A 22,590-nucleotide genomic window follows, 5' to 3' on the forward strand; every position below is an offset into this window, starting at 1 on the left:
CCTTTACTCCACTGAAATACTGCTACATCAGATTTTACTTTCTACCTATTAAATTTCAAGTTGAACTCAATCATATTGTAATCACTGGCTCCTAAGGACTCTCTTACTTTAAGCTCCCTAATCACTTCTGGTTCATTACATAACACCCAATCAACTATAGCTGATCCCCTAATAGGCTCAACGACAAACTGCACTAAAAGCTATCTCGTAGGCATTCAACAATCTCACTGTCTTGAGATCCATTAGCAACCTGATTTTCCCAATGACCTGCATGTTAAAATGACTATTGCCCTTTTGTCACGCCTTTTCTATTTCCTGTTGTAATCTGTGGGCCACATCCCAGCTACTGCTGGGAGGCCTGTATATAACTGCCATGAAGGCCCTTTGACTAGATGTTCACTTGTATCTTCAGTGACACCACAGAAAAGAAAACTAAGTAGGATTTTATAGCATGCAAAATCATGAGTGCTAATAGGTGCCAAATAAACTCTCTTCTTTTTTGTAGAATGTAAAATATTTAAACAGAAGTACAAGAATTTAACAGTCTAGACTTACAATGATTGCAATGGAAGAATACATTAACAGTAACTTAAACTTAAATTTTGCTACAAAGGAAATCATTTGGGAAACATTTCATTTTGTATGTACTGACCAACATCTTCATCTTGTGCAGTATCTTGTCACTAATCTAAATGCAAGATGCTACTTAGCAGATATTGATGGTCTAGCCAAAGATAAGTGCATATTTCATTATGGCAAAATTGAAAGGTTATTTGTGATGTGATCATGTAGATTGTCCATTCTTTACTTTGTAATTCCATGGTGTACATCTGGGTCATTCAGCCCTTTTTTCCTGTTTATGAACAAATTATCAGTGCTTCATAAGATTACGGTTTTGAAATTTTGTAGATTTCAGAATGCAGTTATTAGCCAGGGGATCTTGAATTATAAGTTTTAAAATAATTAAATGTTTATTAGTGTGTAAGGTTAATCTACTTAACGACAATGTTTTGTCATGTTTTATTGCTGTTAAAGAGCATGTCATTATAGTGAGAACTTGTTATTTTTTAAATACTCTGGTATTCTTGTCTGCACTGAACAGTCATCTGCATGCTGTTAAATCTTTGGTTTGAAGAGAAGTATTGGGCAGAGAACAGTATTGCCCTGATAAGATGTTAATTACATTATGGACAGGAGGTATTACTCAGGTGCTGGTACAGTATAATGATTAGTGAAACATTTGAGTGTGTCACTAAATCTCATAAGCTGCTGGAATTAAAACAAAATTAAAATGTAAGATAAAAGGGTTAAACAGATTTCTGAGACTATTCTTATCGGCTTCAATATAGATTCAACCTGCACATGTCTGCCTTTATCCCATCTTCCTGCCACCCCACCAGGGATAGGGTTACTCTGGTCCTCACCTACCACCCCACCAGCCTCTTGTGTCCAGCACATAATTCTCCATAACTTCCACCATCTCCAGGGGATCCTACCACCAAGCACCTTTCCCTCCGCCAACTTTCTGCTTTCCACAGGGATCGCTTGCTATATGACCCCCCCTTGTCCATTCATCCTATCCCTACATCTCTTCCCCCACTTCCATTCAGGGCCCCAAATAGTCCTTCTGGGTGAGGCGACACTTCACTTGTGAGTCTGTAGTGGTTATCCACTCTATCTGGTAATCCCAATATGGTCTCCTGTATATCAGGAACCCTGACACAGATTGGGAAACCTATTCACTGTGCACCTACACTCCGTCCGCCAGATAAAACAGGATCTCCCAGTGGCCACCCATTTTAATTCAACTTACCATTCCCATTCTGAACATGTCAGTCTATAGCCTCCTGTACTATTTGGATGAGGTCACACTCAGGTTGGAGGAGCAACACTTTATATTCCATCTGGGTAGCCTCAAACCTGATGACATGAAAATTGATTCCTTGAACCTTCGGAAAAGCCCAAACCTCCCCTCACCACACCATTCACAATTTCCATTTCCCTATCTCACCTTATCTCTTTACCTGTCCATCATCTCCCTCTGGTGCTCCTCCCCCTTTTCTTTCTTCCATGGCTTGTTTCCCCTTCTCTAGCCCTGTATCCCTTTCATCAATAAATTTGCCAGCTTATTACTTCAGCACCTCTCCCCCCCCCCTCCCAGTTTCACTTATCTCCTGTGGTTCTTCCTCCCCTCACCCTTCCCCCAACTTTCTTACTCAGACTACTCATCTTTTTTTCCACTCCTGATGGAGGGTCTCTACTCGGAGAAAGGCTATGTTAGATTGGGTGTTGTGTAATAACCCAGATCTTATTAGGGGCTTAATGTAAAGGAACCCTTTGGAGACAGTGATCACAATAGGATTGAATTCATATTGCAATTTGAGAGGGAGAAGCATAAGTCACATCTATCAGTAACACAGTGGAATAAAGGGAAATACAGAGGCATGAGAGAGGAGTTGCCCAGATGGATTAGAGGAGGATACTGCTTGGGATAATGGTAGAGCAGAAACAGCTAAAGTTTCTGGGAATAGTTCAAATGGTGCAGGATAGATACATCTCACAGAAAAAGGAAGTTCTCAAATGGCAGGGGTAGCCAACCATGGCTGACAAGGGAAGTCCAGGACTGCATAAAAGCCAAGGAAAGGGCATATGGGGTAGTAAAAGTTAACAGGAAGCTGGGTGATTGGGAAGCTTTTAAAATACAACAAAAGGCAACTAAAAAAGCTATAACACACACAAAATGCTAGTGGAACACAGACTAGTCCTGACGAAGGGTCTCGGCCTGAAAGTGCTTCTTCCTATAGATGCTGCCTGGCCTGCTGTGTTCCACCAGCATTTTGTGTGTGTTGTTTGAATTTCCAGCATCTGCAGATTTCCTCGTGTTTGCACTCTAAAAAAGCTATAAGAAGGGAAAAAATAAAATATAAGGGCAAACTAGCCAATAACATAAAGCAGGACACTAGACGAGTTTTCCGTTATATAGACAGTAAAAGGGAAGTGAGAGCTAATATTAGGCCACTAGAAAATAATGCTGGTGTGGTAGTAGTGTTCAAAGAAATGGCGGATGAACTTTATTTTGCATCTGTCTTCACTGTGGAAGACAATAGCAGTGTGCTAGAGGTCCATGAGTGTCAGCAGGTGTGAGTGCCATTGCTCGGCAAAATGAAAGGTCTTAAGGTGGATAAGTCAACTGGGGCAGATGGACTACATTCCAGAGTCCTGACAGAGGTTGCTGAGAGATTATAAATGCATTGGTCATGATGTTTCAAGAATCACTTAATTCTGGCGTGGTCCCGGAGGACTGGAGGATTGCAAATGTCACTCCACTCTTTAAGAAGGGAGGAAGGCAAAAGAAAGGAAATTATAGGCCAGTTATCCTAACCTCAGTGGTTGGGAAAGTGTTGGAGTCTATTATTACGGACGAGGTTTTGGGGTACTTGGAGACTATTGATAAAATAAGTCAAAATCAGCATGGTTTTTGCAAAGGGAAATCTTGCTTGACAAATCTGTTAGAGTTCTTCAAGGAAGTAACAAGCATGGATAGACAAAGGAGAGGCGGTGGATGTTATACACTTGGATTCTCAGAAGACATTTAACAAGGTGTGACACATGAGACTGCTTAACAAGATAAAATCCTATAGCATTACAAGAAAGATACTGGCATGGATAGAAGAATGGCTGACAGACACAAGACAGCGAGTGGGAATAAAGGCAGCCTTTTCTAGTTGGCTTCTGTGGCTAATAGTGTTCTTCAGGGGTCAGCATTGGGACTTCTACTTTTCAAGTTATTTGTCAATGATTTAAATAGTGGGATTGATGGCTTTGTGGATAATATGAAGAAAGGTGGAAGGGTAGGTACTGCTGAGGAAGTAATGCAATTGCAGCACAATTTTGACAAATTGGAGGAATGGGCAAAAAAATTGGCAGGTAGAATACAGTCTTGGGAAATGTACGATGATGCATTTTGGTAAAAGAAACAATCGTGCAGATTATTATCTAAGTGGAAAGAAGATTCAAACATCAGAGATGTAAAATACTTATTAGTCCTCATGAAAGACTCCCAGAAGATTAATTTACAAGTTGAGTCTGTGGTAAAGAAGGCAAATGTAATGTTGCCATTTATTTCAAGGAGAATAGAATATAGAAACATAGAAAACCTATTGCACAATACAGGCCCTTCAGCCCGCAATGCTGTGCCGAACATGTACTTCCTTTAGAAATTACCTAGGGTTATCCATAGTCCTCTATTTTTCTAAGCTCCACGTACCTATACAGGAGTCTCTTATAAAAGATCCCATTGTATCCACCGCCACCACCGTCGCTGGCAGCCCATTCCGTGCACTCACCACTCTGCGTAAAAGATTTACCCCTGACATCTCCTCTGTAGCTACTTCCCAGCACCTTAAAACTGTGCCCTCTCGTGTTAACCATTTCAGCCCTGGGGAAAAGCCTCTGACTATCCACACAATCAATGCCTCTCATCAGCTTATACACCTCTATCAGGTCACCTCTCATCCTCCGTCGCTCCAAGGAGAAAAGGCCAAGTTCACTCAACCTATTCTCATAAGGCATGCTCCCCAGTACAGGCAACATCCTTGAAAATCTTCTCTGCACCCTTTCTATAGTTTCCATATCATTCTGTAGTGAAGTGACAAGAACTGACCACAGTACTCCAAGTGGGGTCTGACCAGGGTCCTATATGGCTGTAATATTACCTCTCAGCTCTTAAACTCAATCCCACGATTGATAAAGACCAATGCACCATCTGCCTTCTTAACCACAGAGTCAACCTACGCAGCTGTTTTGAATGTCCTATGGACTCAAAGCACAAGACCACAAGATCCCTCTAATCCTCCACACTGCCAAGAGTCTTACCATTAATACTATATTTTGCCTTCATATTTGACATACCAAAATGAACCACCTCAGGCTTATCTGGGTTGAACTCCATCTGCCACTTCTCAGATTAGTTTTGCATCCCATCAATATCCCGCTATAAACTCTGACAGCCCTCCAGATTATCCACAACGCCCCCAACCTTTGTGTCATCAGCAAATTTACTAACTCATCCCTCCACTTCCTCATCCAGGACATTTATAAAAATCACAAAGAGAAGGGGTCCCAGAACAGATCCTTGAGGTACTCCACTGGTCACCGACCTCCATGCAGAATATGACCCGTCTACAACCACTCTTTGCCTTGTGTGAGCAAGCCAATTCTCAATCCACTAAGCAATGTCCCCTTGGATCACATGCCTCCTTACTTTCTCAAGAAGCCTTGCATGAAGGACCTTATCAAATCCCTTGCTGAAATTCATATGCACTACATCCAGTTCTCTAACTTCATCACATCCTCAGAAAATTCAATCAAGTTTGTAAGGCACAACCTGCCTTTGACAAAGCCATGCTGACTATTCCTAATCATATTATGCCTCTCCAAATGTTCATAAATTCTGCCTCTCAGGATCTTTTCCATCAACTTACCAATCATTAAAGTAAGACTCACTGGTCTATAATTTCCTGGGCTATCTCTACACCCTTTCTTGAATAAGGGAACAACATCTGCAACCCACCAATCCTCCAGAACCTCTCCCATCTGATTTGATGATACAAAGATCATTGCCAGAAGCTCAGCAACCTCCTTCCTCACCTCCCACAGTAGCCTGGGGTACATCTCATCCAGTACCGGAGATTTATCCAACTTAATGCTTTCCGAAAGTTCCAGCACATCCTCTTTCTTAATGTCTATATGCTCAAACTTTTCAATCTGCAGTAAGTCATCCCTACAATTGCCATAATCCTTTTCTGCAGTGAATACTGAAGCAAAGTATTCATTAAGTACCTCTGCTATCTCCTCCAGTTCCATACACATTTTATCACTGTCACACTTGATTGGTCCTATTCTCTCACATCTTATCCTCTTGCTCTTCACATACTTGTAGAATATCTTGGGGTTTTCTTTAATCCTGCTCGCCAAGGCCTTCTCATGGCTGTTTCTGGTTCTCCTGATTTCATTCAAGCTCCTTCTTGCTAGACATAATTACCTAGTTTATTTGAACCTTTCGTTAGCTTTTCTTTTCTTCTTGACTAGATTTTCAACAGCTTTTGTACACCATGGTTCCTGTACCCTACCATCCTTTCCCTGTCTCATTGGAACATACCTATGCAGAACGACACACAAATATCCCCTGAACATTTGCCACATTTCACCATGCATTTCCCTGAGAACATCTGTTGCCAACTTATGCTTCCAAGTACCTGCCTGATAGCTTCGTATCTTTTCTTACTCCAATTAAACGCTTTCCAAACTTGTCTGTTCCTATTCCTCTCTAATGCTATGGTAAAGGAGATAGAATTGTGATCACTATCTCTAAAGTGCACTCCCACTCAGAGACATGACACCTGACCAGATTTATTTCCCAATGCCAGATCAAGTACAGCCTCTCCTCTTGTAGGCTTATCTACATAATTTGTCAGGAAATCTTCCTGAACAGACCTAACAAACTCCACCCCATCTAAACCCCTTGCTCTAAAGAGATGCCAATCAATATTTGGGAAATTAAAATCTCCCACCACGACAATCCTGTTGTTATTACACCTTTCCAGAATCTGTCTCCCTATCTGCTCCTCGATGTCTATAAAAATCTCCCAGTAGAGTTATTGTCCCTTCCTGTTCATAACTTCCACCCACAGAGACTCAGTAGACAATCCTTCCATGACTTCCTCCTTTTCTGCAACTGTGACACTATCTCTGATCAGCAGTGCCACACTTCCACCTCTTTTGCCTCCCTCCTTGTCCTTTCTGCAACATCTAAAGCTTGGCACTCGAAGTAACCATTCCTGCCCCTGAGCCATCCAAGTCTCTGTAATGGCCATGACATCATAGCTCCAAGTACTTATCCACGCTCTAAGCTCATCCCCTTTTCTCATGGTACTTCTTGTGTTAAAATAGACACCTCTCAAATCATCAGTCTGAGCACATCCCTTCTCTGTCATCTGCCTATCCTCCTTCTCATACTGTCTCCAAGCTTTCTCTATTTGTGAGCCTACAGCCCATTCGTCCGTCTCTTCAGTTTGGTACCCACACCCCAGCAATTCGAGTTTAAACTCTCCCCAACAGCCTTAGCAAACCTCCCTGCCAGGATATTTGTCCCCCTTGGAGTCAAGAGCAACGCATCCTTTTTGTACAGGTCACACCTGCCCCAAAAGAGGTCCCAATGATCCAGAAATCTGAATCCCTGCCCCTTGCTCCAATTGCTCAGCCACACATTTATCCTCCACCTCACTCTATTCCTGTACTCACTGTTGCGTGGCAAAGACAGTAATCCCAAGATCACCACCTTTGAAGTCCTGCTTCTCAACCTTCCTTCCTAACTTCCTGTAGTCTGTTTTCAGGATCTCCTCCCTTTTCCTACCTATGTCCTTGGTACCAATATTTTCCACGGCCTCTGGCTGTTCACCTTCCCACTTCAGGATATTGTGGACGTGATCAGAAACATCCCAGACCCTGGCACCTGGCACCTGGGAGGCAAACGACCATCTGGGTTTCTTTCCTGCACAGAATCAGCTGTCTGACCCCCTAAATATAGTGTCCCCTATTACTGTAGTCTATCCCCTGCCCAACCATACTCAAGCAGGAGTACTTATTGTTAAGGGGGACAGCCACAGGGGTACTCTCTAGCATCTGACTCTTGCCCTTCCCTCTCCTGACTGTTACCCACTTATCTGTCTACCCAGGCCCCTGAGTGACTACTGCCTATAGCTCCTCTCTATTATCTTCTCACTCTTCCTGACCAGATGACGGTCATCATGCTGCAGCTCCAGTTCCTTAACGCGGTCCCTAAGGAGCTGCAGCTCGATGCACTTAGCACAGTTCTGGCCTTCCAGGAGACTGGGAATCTCCCGGATTTACCACATCTGACACCCAGTAAAGAACACCAACCTCACAGACATATTTCCTGTTTCTATTCTTCACAGGTAACCTATCTGGTCTTGACCCTTATCTCCAAAGCCCTGTTGAGCTCGATAAAGCCTGAGTAGTCGTTCCTTGATCAAACTGCCAAAGGAAGTATGATCACCTTTTATAATCTTCCCACCTATCTAACTCGCTGATGTCCACATGCCTGCGTAGTCGTCCCTTGATCAAACCACTAAAGAAAGAATCATCACCTTTTAAACTCTTCCCACCAGTCTAACTCACTGACATACATGCACTGTGGTTCCTTGATCCATATATAAAAACAAGGAGATAATGCTGAGTCTTTATAAGACACTAGTCAGGATGTACTTGGAGTATTGTTAACAATTTTGGGCCCCATATCTCAGAAAGGATGTGTAGTCATTGAGAGAGTCCAGAGGAGGTTCACAAGGATTAATCTGGGAATGAAGGGGTTAACATATGAGGAGCATTTGGCAGCTTAGGGTCTGTACTCACTGGAATTTAGAGGAATCTGGGGGTTTCACTGAAACGTACAGAATGTTGAAAGGACTAGATAGTGTGGATGTGGAGAGGTTGTTTCCTATGATGGGGGTATCCAGAACAAGAGGGCACAGCCTCAAAATTGAGGAGTGACCTTTTAGAAAGGGGATAAAGAGGATTGTATTTAGTCAGAGAGTAGTGGATCTGTGGAATGCTCTAACATGGACTACGGTGGAGGCCAGGTCCGTGGGTATATTTAAGATTGAAGTTGAGAGTTTCCTGATTGGTCAGGGCATCAAAGCATAATCCGAGAAGGCAGATGTATGGAGTTGAGTGGGATCTGGAATCAGACATGATAGAACAAAGGAGCAGACTTGATTGGCTAAATTGTCTAATTGTGCTCCTATATCTTAGGGTCTTATACTGTTTTGGTCTCAGCCCATAACAGTGACTGTACTCTTTTCCATAGTTAATGCCTGGCCTGCTGGGTTCCTCCGGCATATAGTGTGTGTTGAAGTGTTTTGATTAGCCATTGCATCAAAGGGTATGGGGAGAAGGCAGGGGAGTAGGGATGACTGGAAAAATTGGATCAGCCCATGATTGAATAGCAGAGCTGACCCAATGGATGTTGCCTAGTTTGGCCAAATGGTCTTCTTTTACTCCTATATCTTATGAAAGGCTGGTTTGATGGAATCTTATCTCGTAGGAGTGTAGAGCAGAGAATGAACCTTAAAATTCTAATCAGTTCATTCAGAGGTCATTTCAGAAAGTACTTCACATGGAATGTTAAACTGAATAAAATATTGTTGAAGCCCGGCCAGCTGAAAATATTTAAAACATTCATATACTTACGTAAGGTAACGATTGAAGAGAAAAGAAATAAAGGAGGATAGCTGAGGTTAAGATATAGATCAGATTTTTATTTATTAAATTACTGAGCCAACTCAAGGTCTGTTTCTGTTTCTGAAACCTCTTCTTTGGAGTTAATTGGGTCAATGCTGCTGTTATCAGAACATTTGAAAACTAATAGGTTCAGCAATAATTAAAGGTAGAACTAGAGTAAAAATATGTGATTACAGTCAGAAGTTCCATATATTATCCCAGCATTTATTTGGCACATCCAACTACACCTTGAATGCCAAAAACTGCACTCAGTGGCCACTTTATTACGTACCTCCTGCATCGAATAATGTGGCCACTGAGTGTTTATTTGTGGTCTTCTGTTGCTGTAGGCCATCCACTTCAATGTTTGACGTGTGTTCAGAGATGCTCTTCTGCGTACCACTGTTGTAAGCGTAGTTATTGTCACCTTCCTGTCATCCTGATCCAGTCTGGCCATTCAACAAAAGAAAATCTGCAGATGCTGGATATCCAAGCAACACACTCAAAATGCTGGAGGTACTCAGCAGGCCAGGCAGCATCTATGAAGAAGAGTATAGTCAATGTTTTTGGGCCGAAACCCTTCATCAGTACTGGAGAAAAAAGATGAGTGACTAGTGGAGTGCTGCAGGGATCTGTCCTGGGACCCCTGCTATTTGTGATTTTTATAAATGACGGATGTAGAGGCGGAAGGATGGGTGAGTAAGTTTGCGGATGACACGAAGGTTGGAGGAGTTGTGGATGGAGCTGTAGGTTGTCGAAGGTTACAAGATGATATAGACAGGCTCCAGAGTTGGGCAGAAAAATGGCAGATGGAGTTCAATCCGGATAAGTGTGAGGTGATGCATTTTGGAAGGACAAACCAGAAGACTGAGTACAGGATTAATGGTCAGTTACTTAAGAGTGTGGATGAACAAAGGGATCTTGGGGTTCAAATCCATGCATCCCTCAAGGTTGCTGCACAGGTTGATAGGGTAGTTAAGAAGGCCTATGGGATGCTAGGCTTCATTAACAGGGGGATTGAGTTCAAGAGTAGAGAGGTCATGTTGCAACTCTACAAATCTCTGGTGAGACCACACTTAGAATATTGTGTTCAATTCTGGTCACCTCATTATAGGAAGGGTGTGGAAGCTATGGAGAGGGTGCAGAGGAGATTTACCAGGATGTTGCCTAGTTTGGAGAATAATTCATATGAATCAAGGTTAGCAGAGCTGGGACTTTTCTCTTTGGAGCGTAGAAGAATGAGAGGGGACTTGATAGAGATCTACAAGATTATAAGAGGCATAGATAGATTGGATAGTCAGTACCTGTTTCCCAGGGCATCCATAGCAAACACCAGAGGGCATATGTACAAAATTAAGGGAAGGCAGTTTAGGGGAGACATCAGGGGTAAGTTTTTTACACAGAGGATTGTGAGTGCCTGGAATGACTTGCTAGGGATGGTGGTGGAGGCTAAAACAGGGGTATTTAAGAGCCTCTTGGACTGGAACATGGATGAAAGAAAAATCGAGGGTTATGGGTAGTGTGGGTTTAGTACTTTTTTTAAGGAGTATATGGGTCAGCACAACATGGAGGGCTGAAGGGCCTGTACTGAGCTGTAGTGTTCTATGGTTCTCTATGAGGAGTCAGAGTCAGAAGGTGGGGGGAGGGTATGAAGAAACATTAGGTGAAAGCAGGGTGAAGTAAGGAACTGGGAAGTTGATTGATGAAAGAGATACAGGGCTGGAGAAGAGGGAAATGTGAAAGGAGAGGACAAAAAGCCATGGAAGAAAGAAATTTGAGGGCAGGGTGGAAGTTGGAGACAAAGTTGATGAAGTCGCCGAGCTCTGCATGGGTACTGGAAGCAGCGCCACTGCAGTTATCAATGTAGCGAAGGAAAAGTTGGGGAGTGATACCAGTGTAGGCTTGGAACATAGACTGTTTCATGTAGCTGACAAAAAAGCAGACCTCGCTGGAACCCATGCAAGTACCCATTCTCCTCTGACCTCCTTCTTTAAAAAGGCATTTTTGCCCACATAACTGCCTGCCAATCACTAGACGCTTTGTTTTGTTTGTTTTTCGCACCATTCTCTGTAAACTCTAAATACTGTTGTGAGTAAAAGCCCCTGGAGATCAGCAGTTTTGAAATACTCAAATGACGCCACCTGGCATAACAATCATTCCACATTCACTTAGATCACATTTGTTCCCCATTCTGATGATTTGTCTAAACAACAACTGAACCTCTTGACCATGTCTGCATGCTTTTATGTATTGAGTTGCTGCCACATGATTGACTGATTGGATATTTGTATTAATAAAGTGAACACATAGTCTCAATGCTGGAAAACTGAAGTAAGAACAGAAAATGGTGGAAATACTCAGAGGGCCCTTGAAATAATTTAATTAATGATTTACTTTCCTCTTTGAATTTTCTTACAGGCACACGAATGGTCAGCCCAGGGGCCTTAGAAAAGTTGCTTCAGCAGTGTAAAGAACTCCGTCTGCTAGATGTTTCCTTCTGTTCCCAGATCGATAGTCGAGTGGTACAAGATCTCAGCGCCAATTTTCCAAACGTATCAATTAAGAAGAGTTACACCCAGTGACCAGCCTTGCTCCTTTTCTGTATGAAAAACGTGTAATCACTTCTCTAGTCCTCATGTGCTTTCTGGCATTCAACAAAAATTTACCTTAACTTAAAGCTTAATCCCTTCACTGTTTGGTACATTCCCTCTCGAATCCTCCTCCTGGGGAAATTGCCAAAGATTTTAACTGTCATGGAGAGTGGTTCTGGGCCAACACTGATAATATGGAGTAAGTGACTGAGAGTAACATTCTGGAAGGAACCAAACACGTGTCTTTGTACTAACTCTGTTGCCAGGATTTTATGTCATAGACTTATAGAACACTACAGCACAGAAACAGACCTCTCCTCAGCCCATCTAGTCTATGCCAAACTGTTAATTAGTCTAGTCCCATTGACCTGCACCCAGACCATAACCCTCCCATACCCCTCACATCCATGTGCCTAACCAAACTTCTCTTAAGTGTTGAAATTGAACTCGTATCTACCACTTGAGTGAAGAAGTTCCTCCTCAGTTCCCCTTAAACATTTCCTCTTTTACTCTTAACCCATGACATCTAGATGTAGTCTCACCCAACCTCTGTGGAAAAAGCCTACTTGCATTTACCCTATCTATACCCCTCATAATTTTGTTTAACTCTATCAAATCTCCCCTAAGTCTTCTCCCTCCAGCGAATGGAGTTCTAATCTGTGTTTAATTGTATTCCTCTTGCTGTAAATTAGCAATAATGGGTAATATTTCAAATTCATTTAAGACTTTTTCTCCCAAAACATACTTTTAAAGGCGACATATTTATACCACTCAGGTTAGTGGGCTTAATTTTAAGGAAGTTGTTGGACAGGGATTTTTAAACATTGGCAATCAGGTTTGTATTTTTGTATTGTTGACTGAGTAACTGTGGATCTCAAAGCATCAACTCCAATTGCAAACTGAAACTTCTGACACACATCATAATACAGAGAGCAGAATGTTTCAACTTCGATCGACAAACCTATACACTACTTTTGAGGGAAATTGGAGGTACAGGTTCTACAGATTGGATGGGTTGCACCTGAACTCGAGCGGGAGCAATATCCTTGCTGGTAGGTTTGCTAGCATGGTTTGGGAGGGTTTAAACTAATTTACAAGGGGGATGGGACCCGGAGCGATAGAGCAGTGAAAGAAGTGCATGGAGTAAAGCCAGATCTAACATATACAGAGGCTTTGAGGAAAGAGAAGCAGAATAAAGGGTATAAAGGTAGTAAGGTAGAAGGGCTAAAGTGTGTGTACTTCAATGCAAGAAGCATCAGGAACAAAGGTGATGAACAGAGAGCTTGGATACATACATGGAATAATGATGTAGTGGCCATTACAGAGACTTGGCTGGCAGCAGAGCAGGAATGGATTCTCAATATTCCTGGATTTCAGTGCTTTAAAAGGGATAGATGGTGGGGGGAAGGGGAGGAGGGGTGGCATGACTGGTCAGGGATACTATTACAGCTGCAGAAGGGGTGGGTAATGTAGCAGGATCCTCTTTTGAGTCAGTATGGGTGGAAGTCAGGAACAGGAAGGGAGCAGTTACTATACTGGGGGTATTCTATATGCCCCCTGGTAGCAGCAGAGATAGTGAGGAGCAGATTGGGAGGCAGATTTTGAAAAGGTGCAAAAATAACTGGGTTGTTATCATGGGTGACTTTAACTTCCCTAATATTGATTGGCACTTGATTAGTTCCAAGGGTTTAGATGGGGCAGAGTTTGTTAAGTGTGTCCAGGATGGATTCCTGTCACAGTATGTTGACAGGCCGACTATGGGGAATGCCATACTAGATCTAGTATTGGTATCGAACCGGGTCAGGTCACAGATCTGTCAGTGGGTGGGCATCTGGGGGACAGTGATCACTGCTCCCTGCCCTTTAGCATTATCATGGAAAAGGATAGAATCAGAGAGGACAGGAAAATTTTTAATTGGGGAAGGGAAAATTATGAGGCTATAAGGCTAGAACTTGCGGGTGTGAATTGGGATGATGTTTTTGCAGAGAAATGTATTATGGACATGTGGTTGATGTTTAGGGATCTCTTGCAGGGTGTTAGGGATAAATTTGTCCCAGTGAGGAAGATAAAGGATGGTAGGGTGAAGGAACCATGGGTGACAAGTGAAGTGGAAAATCTAGTCAGGTGGAAGAAGGCAGCATACATGAGGTTTAGGAAGCAAGGATCAGTTGGGTCTATTGAGGAATATAAGGTAGCAAGAAAGGAGCTTAAGAAGGGGCTGAGAAGGCCTTGGTGAGTAGGGTAAAGGAAAACCCTAAGGCATTCTTCAATTATGTGAAGAACAAAAGGATGACAGGAGTGAAGGTAGGAAGGTAGGACCGATTAGAGATAAAGGTGGGAAGATGTGCCTGGAGTCTGTGGAAGGGAGCAAGGTCCTCAATGAATACTTCTCTTTGGTATTCATCACTGAGTGGGAACTTGATGATGGTGAGGACTATATGAGTGAGGTTGACGTTCTGGAGCATGTTGATATTAAGGGAGAGGAGATGTTGGAGTTGTTAAAATACTTTAGGACGAATAAGTCCCCGGTGCCTGACGGAATATTCCCCAGGCTGCTCCACAAGTCAAGGGAAGAGATTGCTGAACCTCTGGTTAGGATCATTATGTCCTCGTCCATGGGAATGGTACTGGAGGATTGGAGGGAGGCGAATGTTGTCCCCTTGTTCAAAAAAGGTAGTAGGGATAGTCCAGGTAATTATAGACCAGTGAGCCTTACGTCTGTGGTGGGAAAGCTGTTGGAAAAGATTCTTAGAGATAGGATCTATGGGCATTTAGAGAATCATGGTCTGATCAGGGACAAAGCATGGCTTTGTGAAGGGCAGATCATGCCTAACAAGCCTGATAGAGTTCTTTGAGGAGGTGACCAGGCTTATAGATGAGGGTAGTGCAGTGGATGTGATCTACATGGATTTTAGTAAGGCATTTGACAAGGTTCCACATGGTAGGCTTATTCAGAAAGTCAGAAGGCATGGGATCCAGGAAAGTTTGGCCAGGTGGATTCAGAATTGGCTTGCCTGCAGAAGGCAGAGGGTCGTGGTGGAGGGAGTACATTCAGATTGGAGGGTTGTGACTAGTGGTGTCCCACAAGGATCTGTTCTGGGACCTCTACTTTTTGTGATTTTTATTAACGACCTAGATGTGGGGGTAGAAGGATGGGTTGGCAGGTTTGCAGGCGACACAATGGTTGGTGGTGTTGTAGATAGTGTAGAGGATTGTCGAAGATTGCAGAGAGACGTTGATAGGATGCAGAAGTGGGCTGAGAAGTGGTAGATGGAGTTCAACCCGGTGAAGTGTGAGGTTGTACACTTTGGAAGGACAAACTCCAAGGCGGAGTACAAAGTAAATGGCAGGATACTTGGTAGTGTGGAGGAGCAGAGGGATCTGGGGCTACATGTCCACAGATCCCTGAAATTTGCCTCACAGGTAGATAGGATAGTTAAGAAAGCTTATGGGGTGTTAGCTTTCATAAGTCAAGGGGTAGAGTTTAAGAGATGTGATGTAATGATGCAGCTCTATAAAACTCTAGTTAGGCCACACTTGGAGTACTGTGTCCAGTTCTGGTCGACTCACTATAGGAAGGATGTGGAAGCATTGGAAAGGGTACAGAGGAGATTTACCAGGATGCTGCCTGGTTTAGAGAGTATGGATTATGATCAGAGATTAAGGGAGCTAGGGCTTTACTCTTTGGAGAGTATGATGTTGAGAGGAGACATGATAGAGGTGTACAAGATATTAAGAGGAATAGACAGAGTGGACAGCCAGTGCCTCTTCCCCAGGGCACCACTGCTCAGTACAAGAGGAAGTGGCTTTAAGGTAAGTGGAGGGAAATTCAAGGGGGATATTAGAGGAAGGTTTTTTCACTCAGAGAGTGGTTGGTGCATGGAATGCACTGCCTGAGTGAGTGGTGGAGGCAGACACACTAGTGAAGTTTAAGAGACTACTAGACAGGTATATGGAGGAATTTAAGGTTGGGGGGGGTTTTATGGGAGGGCTTGAGGGTCGGCACAACATTATGGGCTGAAGGGCCTGTAATGTGCTGTACTATTCTTTGTTCTATGAAATACAGGAATTATGTCAACACTGCTAGTTTTGATACAATATTACACATCACACATAAATATGGTAGACATGCTACTGTCTTGAACATTATTAGAGGAAAAGATTGGTTACTTTAAGGAAGTTACAATATTGTGTGCTTGGTATTTATTCATTACCATTTATGTTCCCAGATCGACAGTCGAGTGGTACAAGATCTCAGCACCAACTTCCAAAGCATATCGATTAAGAAGAAAATGCAAAGTTGTGCCATTACTCTTCTGTGTTTAAGGAGAATAGTAGTCGTAGCTGTGTGATCACTCAAGTCGAGTGTGATGTTCTTCCAAGGGGTTATTCCCTTAATGGAAAATACCTGTGTGTGAATTTGTTTAATGTGGGAAGTGTGATGTATGGACAGCCACCACATGATCCTTGATAGATCAGGATCAGGGACTAGAGGCATGGAATGCAAGACAACTGAGGATTCTTCACTGCTGCAGCTTTCCTCTGCCTTCACTGCTGTTGTGATGTGTCATCATCTTCTGCCAGCTCCATTGTTGAGGTCTTGGTTGGATTACTCTGTCTGGAACCTAACTGTTGATCTTATCACCATGTGTGACCCTACCAGGAATGAAGCTCCAGATGGCATCACTCTCAGGATTTCAGGGATACACAAGCTTCTCCACAGTGACAAGGTGACGATCCCTGGAGAAGGTTAAGGAGTATAGATGCACATTGAAATATTTTTACTCATTACAATGATTACATTTAACTTTTGGAAGTTCTGAATTTCAGCTTGAATTTAATCAGGATTAAAATATGTTTTTTTTTGACACACAGTTACCTGTAAAGGCACAATCTGTTGGAGCCTGTTTGTTATTCAATTGAGACTTGCATAGATTTATTTACTCAGTAACTTGTCAAGCTTCCTTATGGAATAGTTTTATTTTAGATATGTTGCATGATCACTCTAGCCATTTCAAAATGAGCCATCTATATTGGACAGTAAGTTTAAAATCCCACCTCATCAATTGAGGTTTTTATCTCCTCTCATGTCCAGCACATTTTACTATTATAATTATAATTGAATGTTTTGAGAGTGTTCCACAAGGAAGGGTTCTGTTTAGGTTGTCATCTGCATGAAATTTTTGCATCCTATTATAATTTCCATCTGTGTTCATGGCTTATAGTAAAAATATTCTATAAGAGACTCTAGTTAGGCAGCTAGATGATTGAAAAATAGAGGGCTATGTGGAGGGAAGGTTTAAATTGATCTTAGAGTAGGTTAAAAGGTCTACACAACATTATGGACCGAAGGGCCTATATTGTGCCGTAATGTTCTATGTTCTATAAGTCCAATCCTTTGACCAGTTGGTTGATCTGATTATCCCATCTTTTGATCAGTTTACATTTTAAATACTTTTGTATATTTTTGAAACAGAATATTTTGATTAATGCTATACATGATATGTTTACCCTGTTGGTATTTCTTAATAATAGGTTTGTTTTCTTTTTATTTTAATCCTATCACAAAATCCAACCACATTGAATTTGAGTTAAAGACACAATGAAATCTGCTCTTGAAGCAAGTTGAAAAATGTTCTTCAAGAAAAGAACGTTAGTAGAAAAAAAATGATCTTAAAAGGTGCCATGGTAGAATAGCATTTAATTCAATGCTATTACAGCTGGTTGCATTCCGGAGTTTGTAGTTTAATTCAAGCATCATTTTGTAAGGAGTCTCTGTACATCCTTCCTATGGAATGCATGGGTTTTCTCCAGGTGCTCCAGTTTCTTGTCACAGTCCAAAGATGTATTGGTGAGGTTAATTGGTCATTGTAAGTTGTCACATGATTAGCTTAGGGTTAATCAGGGTTGTGGATTGCAAGGGCGGCGTGGCTCAAAAGGCCTACTTCACCCTGAATCTCTAAATAAAATAAATAAATAAAAGTGTCTTTTACAAATAGTAGTGAAGGTGTTTGTTAAAGGAATAGCTCTTATCAGGGAATTACAACAGATTTAAATGTAATAATCGGGTATTTTACTGAATATTGGCTTATTTGCACAATAAAATAATACAAGATATTTTAATATATGTTTTGGCTAACCTCAGGTACATTTTTTCCACAGGAATTTATTTAGTGCAGAATGAAAGGATTGTAAATGCAGGACAGAAATCTAATTTCAGATTTATTCAGTTATAATGTTGATTCTTTATGTACATGCAACATGCAAAGTAGAATTAATCTACTGCCATAGAGCCAAGGCTGTATTCAGAATCATGGGTTCAGAAACATGCCCATTTTTATTTAGTTGACCTATAGAAGTCATATCATACTGGCTTCAAGACAATTCATTATCAAAGTACCTATATGTCACCATATACTACCCTGAGATTCACTTTTTGCAGGCATTCACATGAAAAATAAAGAAATACAATAGAATTTCTGTAAAAAAACTGTACACAAAGATTGACAACCAATCTGCAAAAGAAGTCAAATTGTGCAATTTTTAAAATAAATAAATAAATTGGATGAGTTAAGTGTAAATATTGAGTTATTTTCCAGATTACTCTATTTTGGGTAAGTAGATGGTTGGAAGGGGTGTGGAGGGTTATGGTGTGGTTGTAGGTTGATGGGAGTAGGCAGCTTAAATGGTTCAACATGGACTAGTTGGGCTGAAAGGCCTGTTTCTGTGCTGTACTTTTCTTTGACTCTAAATCCTAAACACACTCTTTTCTTCTTAAGTCCATCACCAGTACTGGACATAGGCTGCCAGCAGCAGCTCACCAGTGTCCTCAGTCCTGGGCCAATAGAAAGTTGATTGGTCCTGCGGCTTTTGCTTTCACCACATAATTTCATATGTCCTCTAGACAAAGGTCCTTCCCCTCCCGGGGATGAGGTCTTTGGAGCTTCTGTTGGCATTTCTGTAGTTCTGCACTTTTACGGGATATGGATCTCCCAAGTCATTAGAAACGGAGATGGTGCTGGAGGATTAGCATATTGCTCATGTGGGTCCATTGTTTAAAAAGGGTTCTAAGAGTTCTAAACCTAGCAATTAGAGGTCTGACAGTTTGACATCAGTGGTAGGTAAATTAATGGAAAGTATTCTTAGAGATGGTATATATAATTATCTGGATAGACAGGTCTGATTAGGAACAGTCAACATGGATTTGTGCATGGAAGGCCATGTTTGACAAATCTTATTGAATTTTTTGAAGAGGTTACGACAAAAGCTGACAAGGGTGAAGCAGTGGATGTTGTCTATATAGACTTCAGTAAGGCCTCTGACAAGGTTCCGCACAGAAGGTTAGTTAGGAAGGCTTAATCGTTAGATATTAATATTGAAATAGTAAAATGGATTCAACAGTGGCTGGATGGGAGATGCCAGAGAGTAGTGGTGGATAACTGTTTGTCAGATTGGAGGCCGGTAACTAGTGATGTGCCTCAGGGACCTGTACTGGGTCCAATGTTGTTTGTCATATATATTAATGATCTGGGTGATGAGGTGGTAAATTGGATTAGTAAGTATGCAGATGATACTAAGGTAGGTGGCATTGTGGATAATGAAGTAGGTTTTCAAAGTTTGCAGAGCGATTTAGGCCAGTTAGAAGAGTGGGCTAAGCGATGGCAGATGGAGTTTAATGCTGATAAGTGTGAGGTTCTACATTTTGGTAGGAATAATCCAAATAGGACATACATGGTAAATGGTAGGGCATTGAAGAATGCAGTAGAACAGAGTGATCTAGGAATAATGGTGCATAGTTCCCTGAAGGTGGAATCTCATGTGGATAGGGTGGTGAAGAAAGCTTGTGGTATGTTGGCCTTTATAAATCAGAGCATTGAGTATAGGAGTTGGGATGTAATGTTAAAATTGTACAAGGTATTGGTGAGGCCAAATTTGGGGTATTGTGTACAGTTCTGGTCACTGAATTATAGGAAAGATGTCAACAAAATAGAGAGAATACAGAGAAGATTTACTAGAATGTTACCTGGGTTTCAGCACCTACGTAACAGGAAAAGATTGAACAAGTTAGGTCTTTATTTTTTGGAGTCTAGAAGGTTGAGGGGGGACTTGATAGAGGTGTTTAAAATTATGAGGGGGATAGATAGAGTTGACGTGAATTGAGAGTAGGGGAGGTTCAAACAAGAGGTCATGAGTTGAGAGTTGGGGGCAAAAGTTTAAGGGTAACATGAGGGGGAATTTCTTTACTCAGAGAGTGGTAGCTGTGTGGAATGAGCTTCCAGTAGAAATGGTAGAGGCAGGTTTGGTATTGTCATTTAAAGCAAAATTGGATGGGTATATGGACAGGAAAGGACTGGAGGGTTATGGACTAGTGGGACTAGGTAAGTGTAAGCGTCAACACGGACTAGAAGGGCCGAGATGGCCTGTTTCCGTGCTGTAATTGTTGTATGGTTATAAGTCCAAAACTCCTCCCTTCAAAGTTACGCTTGGGATTATCCATTGCGGAGTTTAAAACACAATTAGAACAGGTTTAAATATGTAGATGAAATTAAAAGAAATTTAATGTTTCTATACTCTTTATATACTCCTGGCTTATGCCAAGAGGATGTTGGAGGAGCATCACCTCATATTCCATCCAGGTAGCCTCCAAACTGTTGGCATGAACATTAATTTCTCTATCCAGTAATCCTTTTCTGTTTTTGATTTTCCCCTCCCCCCACTTTCCTCTTCTATTATTCTCCACTCTAGCTTCATAACTCTTCTCCTCATCTGCGTATCACTTCCCCCAGTGCCCTTCCTTTTTCGTTTGCTCCTACGGTCAACTCTTCTCTTCCAACATTCTCCTTCCTCTTCAGCCCTTTACCCACCTATCACCTGCCAGCTTGTTCTCCTACCCCTCCCCCCATCTTTTTTTATTCTGACATCCCCCTTCCTTTCTAGTCCTGAAGAAGGAGCTTGATCCAAAATGTTGACTGTTTATTCATTGCCAGATGCTGCCTGACCCACTGAATTCCTCCAGTATTTTGTGTGTGTTACTCTACATTTCCAACATATGTAGCATCTCTTGTGTTTATTAGAGTATAAGAAATAGGAGCAAGAGCAGGCCGTCTGGCCCATTGAGCTTTGCTCTGCCATTTAATAAGATCATGGCTGATCTGGCCGTGGACTCACTTCCACCTGCCTGCCTTTTCCCCATAATCCTTAACTCCCCTACTAGGCAAAAATCTATCCAATCTCTGGAATCATTCTGGTGAACCTCCAATACCAGTATATCCTTCCTCAAGTAAGGAGACGAGAATTGCACCTAGTGCTCTAGGTGCAGGCTCACCATTACCCTGTACATTTGCAGCATAACCCCCTTGTTCTTAAATTCAATTCCTCTGGCAATGAATGGCAACATTCCATTTGCCTTCTTGATAGCCTGCTGCACCTGCAAACCAACCATTTGTGATTCACGCACAAGCGCTCCCAAGTCCCTCTGCATAGAAGCATACTGCAATTTTTTACTATTTAAATAATAATCTGCTGTTTAATTTTTTCCTTCGAAAGTGGATGTCCTGGCTTTTACCAACATTTTACTCCATCTGCCAGACCGTTGCCCACTCCCTTAACTTATCTATATCTCTGCAGGCTCTCCATACCTTCTGCATAATTTGCTTTTGCACTCAATTTAATATCACCAGCAGACTTAGATACACTACAGTCGGTCCACTCTTCCAGATTGTTAATGTATATCGTGAATATTTGTGGACCCAGCATCGATCCCTGTGACACACCGCTCACCACTGATCGCCAACCAGAATAACGCCCATGTATGCCAACTCTCTGCTTTCAATTAGTTAACTGATCCTCTATCCATGCTAATACATCACCCCCAACTCGAGGTATCCTTATCTTACAGATAGCCTTTCATGCAACATCTTATCGAACATCTTCTGGAAATCCAAGTAAGTAACGTCCATCTGTTCCCCTCTCTCCACTGTGCTCGCTATATTCTCAAAAGAACTCCAGTAAGTCTGTCAAACAGGACCTGCTGCATTTGCCTGATGGATCAATTTCTTTCCAGTTCCCTCATTATTTCTTCTTTAATGATAGCTTCAAACATTTTCCCAGCTACAGACGTTAAACTGTTGTTGACTTTATCCTTGCTGGTAGGTTTGCTAGCATGGTTCGGGAGGGTTTAAACTAATTTGCGAGGGAGATAGGACCCGGAGCGATAGAGCAGTGAAAGAAGTGCATGGAGTAAAGCCAGATCTAACATATAGAGAGGCTTTGAGGAAAGAGCAGCAGAATAAAAGGTGTAAAGGTAGTAAGGTAGAAGGGCTAAAGTGTGTGGACTTCCATGCAAGAAGCATCAGGAACAAAGGTGATGAACTGAGAGCTTGGATACATACATGGAATTATGATGTAGTGGCCATTACGAAGACTTGGCTGGCACCAGGGCAGGAATGGATTCTCAATATTCCTGGATTGCAGTGCTTTAAAAGGGATAGAGAGGGGGGAAAAGGGGGAGGAGGGGTGGCACTGCTGGTCAGGGATACTATTACAGCTGCAGAAAGGGTGGGTAATGTAGCAGGATCCTCTTTTGAATCAGTATGGGTGGAAGTCAGGAACAGGAAGGGAGCAGTTAATCTACTGGGGGTATTCTATAGGCCCCCTGGTAGCAGCAGAGATACTGAGGAGCAGATTGGGAGGCAGATTT

General features: G+C 42.1%; 1 protein-coding gene across 4 annotated transcripts in view; it reads left to right on the top strand.

Annotated features, from left to right (window-relative positions):
• The window catches only part of fbxl4 (F-box and leucine-rich repeat protein 4), a 252,382-nt gene extending 234,797 nt beyond the window's left edge, over positions 1-17,585 (top strand). For 2 of the 4 annotated variants that reach the window (XM_059981366.1, XM_059981365.1), the window contains one exon: positions 11,719-17,585. In XM_059981366.1, the coding sequence (XP_059837349.1) occupies positions 11,719-11,882 (164 nt within the window). In that variant the 3' untranslated portion in view covers positions 11,883-17,585. The remainder of the gene's footprint in view (positions 1-11,718) is intronic. The other 2 variants (XR_009514246.1, XM_059981364.1) reach the window with 2 other exon arrangements.
• Positions 17,586-22,590: the final 5,005 nt, after the last annotated feature.

This window comes from Hypanus sabinus, chromosome 10 (assembly GCF_030144855.1).
Source record: "Hypanus sabinus isolate sHypSab1 chromosome 10, sHypSab1.hap1, whole genome shotgun sequence".
NCBI lineage: Eukaryota > Metazoa > Chordata > Chondrichthyes > Myliobatiformes > Dasyatidae > Hypanus > Hypanus sabinus.